Source organism: Pistacia vera, unplaced genomic scaffold (genome assembly GCF_008641045.1).
Source record: "Pistacia vera cultivar Batoury unplaced genomic scaffold, PisVer_v2 Contig221, whole genome shotgun sequence".
NCBI classification, from domain to species: Eukaryota; Viridiplantae; Streptophyta; class Magnoliopsida; order Sapindales; family Anacardiaceae; genus Pistacia; species Pistacia vera.
Window position 1 is genome coordinate 529,872 of NW_022196026.1, and position 2,588 is coordinate 532,459.

The following is a 2,588-nucleotide window of genomic DNA, read 5'->3' on the forward strand; positions in this document are numbered from 1 at the left end:
ATTTTTTTTTAGTCATATTACATATATAAACTAAGCTCATACATATAAACTGATGTACTGTAATAAGATTGGATAATCTAAAATTAAAAATAGTCTAAACAAGCTAAAATGAATAATGATTGATGTAGTTTGTATATGTAACATTAACTAGATTTTATTTATCTGTTTTGCATATGAAATGCACATACAATGTTCATCTATTTGCTTTCTTATGGTACAGAAAAAAGAAGGATAGTCCTTTCTAATCCTACTATTTAATCCAATGATGAGTAAATTGAGAAAGATAGAGATGGCAAAAATCCCGCTTGAGATCAAGTCCAACATATTTTCAAGACTTCCTGTGAAGATTATAGGCAAATGCAGGTGCGTATCCAAAGATTGGTTGGGCATATTAACTGATCCCTATTTCTTACAGCTACACCTTGAGCGAGCTCAGAAAGATCGTCAGTTGCTGTTTCTTGATCAATCCGCTGATCATGATGACGAGGAAGACAATCGGAGACAAGTTGCTCGCTTCTTCACCACAAACATGGAGGGCGTAATGCAATTCAGAGCTCGTGGACTTGTCGTTGGCTACATGTACATGATACCATCGGGCCATGGCTTGGTGTGTCTCGTTAACAGAGGGATTTTCTGTGCCTTCAATCCCAGCATGAAGAAGATTGCAAGACTCCCCAGGGCGCAACCTTCCACTTGCGGTGGAGTCGATGCAGGATTTGGCTACATTCAATCAACGAATGAATACAAGCTAGTTCATCTCTATAACATTAAAAATGAAGAACCGTTGGAGTACACCATCAAATGTGAGATCATGACTTTATCAGATGGCGGCGTAGTGAGTTCTAACTCATGGAAACAACTCGAGAATGAATGCCCTGTCATGGTTTCTGGTTGGGGCGTTTTAGTGGACAAGAAGTTTTACTGGATGGCGTGGGAAGGATGCAACCCCACAGAGTATCAATTAATCTTGTCCCTAGATTTGGAAACGGAAACGTTCGGTTTCATTCCTCATCCACATGCGACTTCTTACGTGGAAGGAAACGACATGTTTTTGGTGGAACTTCAAGGGCAGCTGTGTTTGGTGGACACTTTTGCCTATCCTCCGGTCACAAATGTGTGGATTCTGAAAGATCCAGTGAAGAAGATATGGGAGAAGGAGTACACCATTGATTTGACTAAGTTGGAAGGATTTGATGATGAACTGACACAAATCTTTATTCTTGGCTATATGAATGGAGAGCTTATTATCAATTCTCAGCAAGAAAGGCTGGATTTCTACAACATTGGAAGTCGATTCTTTAGGAGAGGTCCGAATCTGAATTTACGAAGGGATACTGGGATCTGCATTTACACAGAGACCTTCTTCTCATTGAAGGACTAGTTCAAGTTGGGTGTCTTAGTTTAATTGTTCAAGTTGGGTGCATCTGTCTTTCGTTTGCAGCTGTTGGTGTTGTCGTGTTGAAGACATAAATGGACTTGGTATTATTAATTAATAATATATGGTTAATTAAAGCTGTAATCTAAATATGGGAGTAGTTAATTAAAGCTGTAATCTAAATATGGGAGTAGTTAATTAAAGTTGTAATCTATATATGGGATTTCAAATTAAATTATGATGTTGGTGCTTTTATTGCAACATACCATGCTACGTCTCAGTTTCTAAATATAAGATTCTCTCTTTAGCCTTATCTTCTATACACATTAGTGATATTCACAGCATAATATGCCACGAAATGCTGCAAGATTAGTGTTTAACTAAATCCAGTTCTTTTATTTTTAAATTTAATAAATTAATTAATAAAAACATATATTCTGTTTTATTAAATACTTTTGTGAAATATAATTTCTCAAATATGCACATATACGATATAACTTTTAGAAAGCACACCAATTTGGAAGTAAAACTTACCCATGTTGTGTCTAATTTCCTGGCAGTCAGATTTGTGCCATGCGTCCTTAAGGTGTATCAAAGCCTGACAACCTGGATCCTCCCACATGTCGTAACATATATTCTATTTTATTAAATACTTTATTGAAATATAATTTATCAAATATTCACATATATGATATAACTTTTAGAAAGCAGACCAATTTGAAAGTAAAACTTACCCATGTTGGGTCTAATTTCCTGGCAATCAGATTTGCACCACTCATCCTTAAGGTGTATCAAAGCCTAACAACTTGGATCCTCCCACATGTCGTCCCATCAGTGCTTACCTTCTCCCACAAGGTGACAACTGGCATGGGTTAAGCTACCATTAGTATGACCTGATCTATCACAAGTATGGGGATTACTAACTCAGATCCTAATTAAGGGGGTTAAGTGTGCAAGCAACCTTGTAATATCCACTTTCAACCACTATCAAACAGACCAAGTATAAAAGGAGGCCACAACCTCTATTTTAGGTGACAGATTCCAGTTTTAGTAAAGTTCGAGAGGAAAACACACTCATGCGTGTAAAAGAACGTTAAGTGAGAGAAAGTCGCCAAAGTTAAATGTCCTCTCACGTCCATTCCCCTTGTAATTTCTCTCAATCATACAACACCTCTAAGCAATAACATAACAGTGGATGTAGGTTTGGTCTTGG

At 37.1% G+C, this 2,588-nt stretch overlaps 1 protein-coding gene across 1 annotated transcript; it reads left to right on the forward strand.

Moving 5' to 3' along the window:
* Positions 1–289: 289 nt before the first annotated feature.
* On the forward strand, positions 290–1,381 carry LOC116130464 (F-box protein CPR1-like). The gene has a single exon (XM_031416208.1). It carries the CDS (start codon positions 290–292, stop codon positions 1,379–1,381), a length of 1,092 nt encoding a protein of 363 aa, XP_031272068.1.
* Positions 1,382–2,588: the final 1,207 nt, after the last annotated feature.

Bases quoted from the DNA above. Each gene is read 5' to 3' on its own strand.
- LOC116130464 (XM_031416208.1), top strand. From the start codon at position 290: ATGGCAAAAATCCCGCTTGAGATCAAGTCCAACATATTTTCAAGACTT.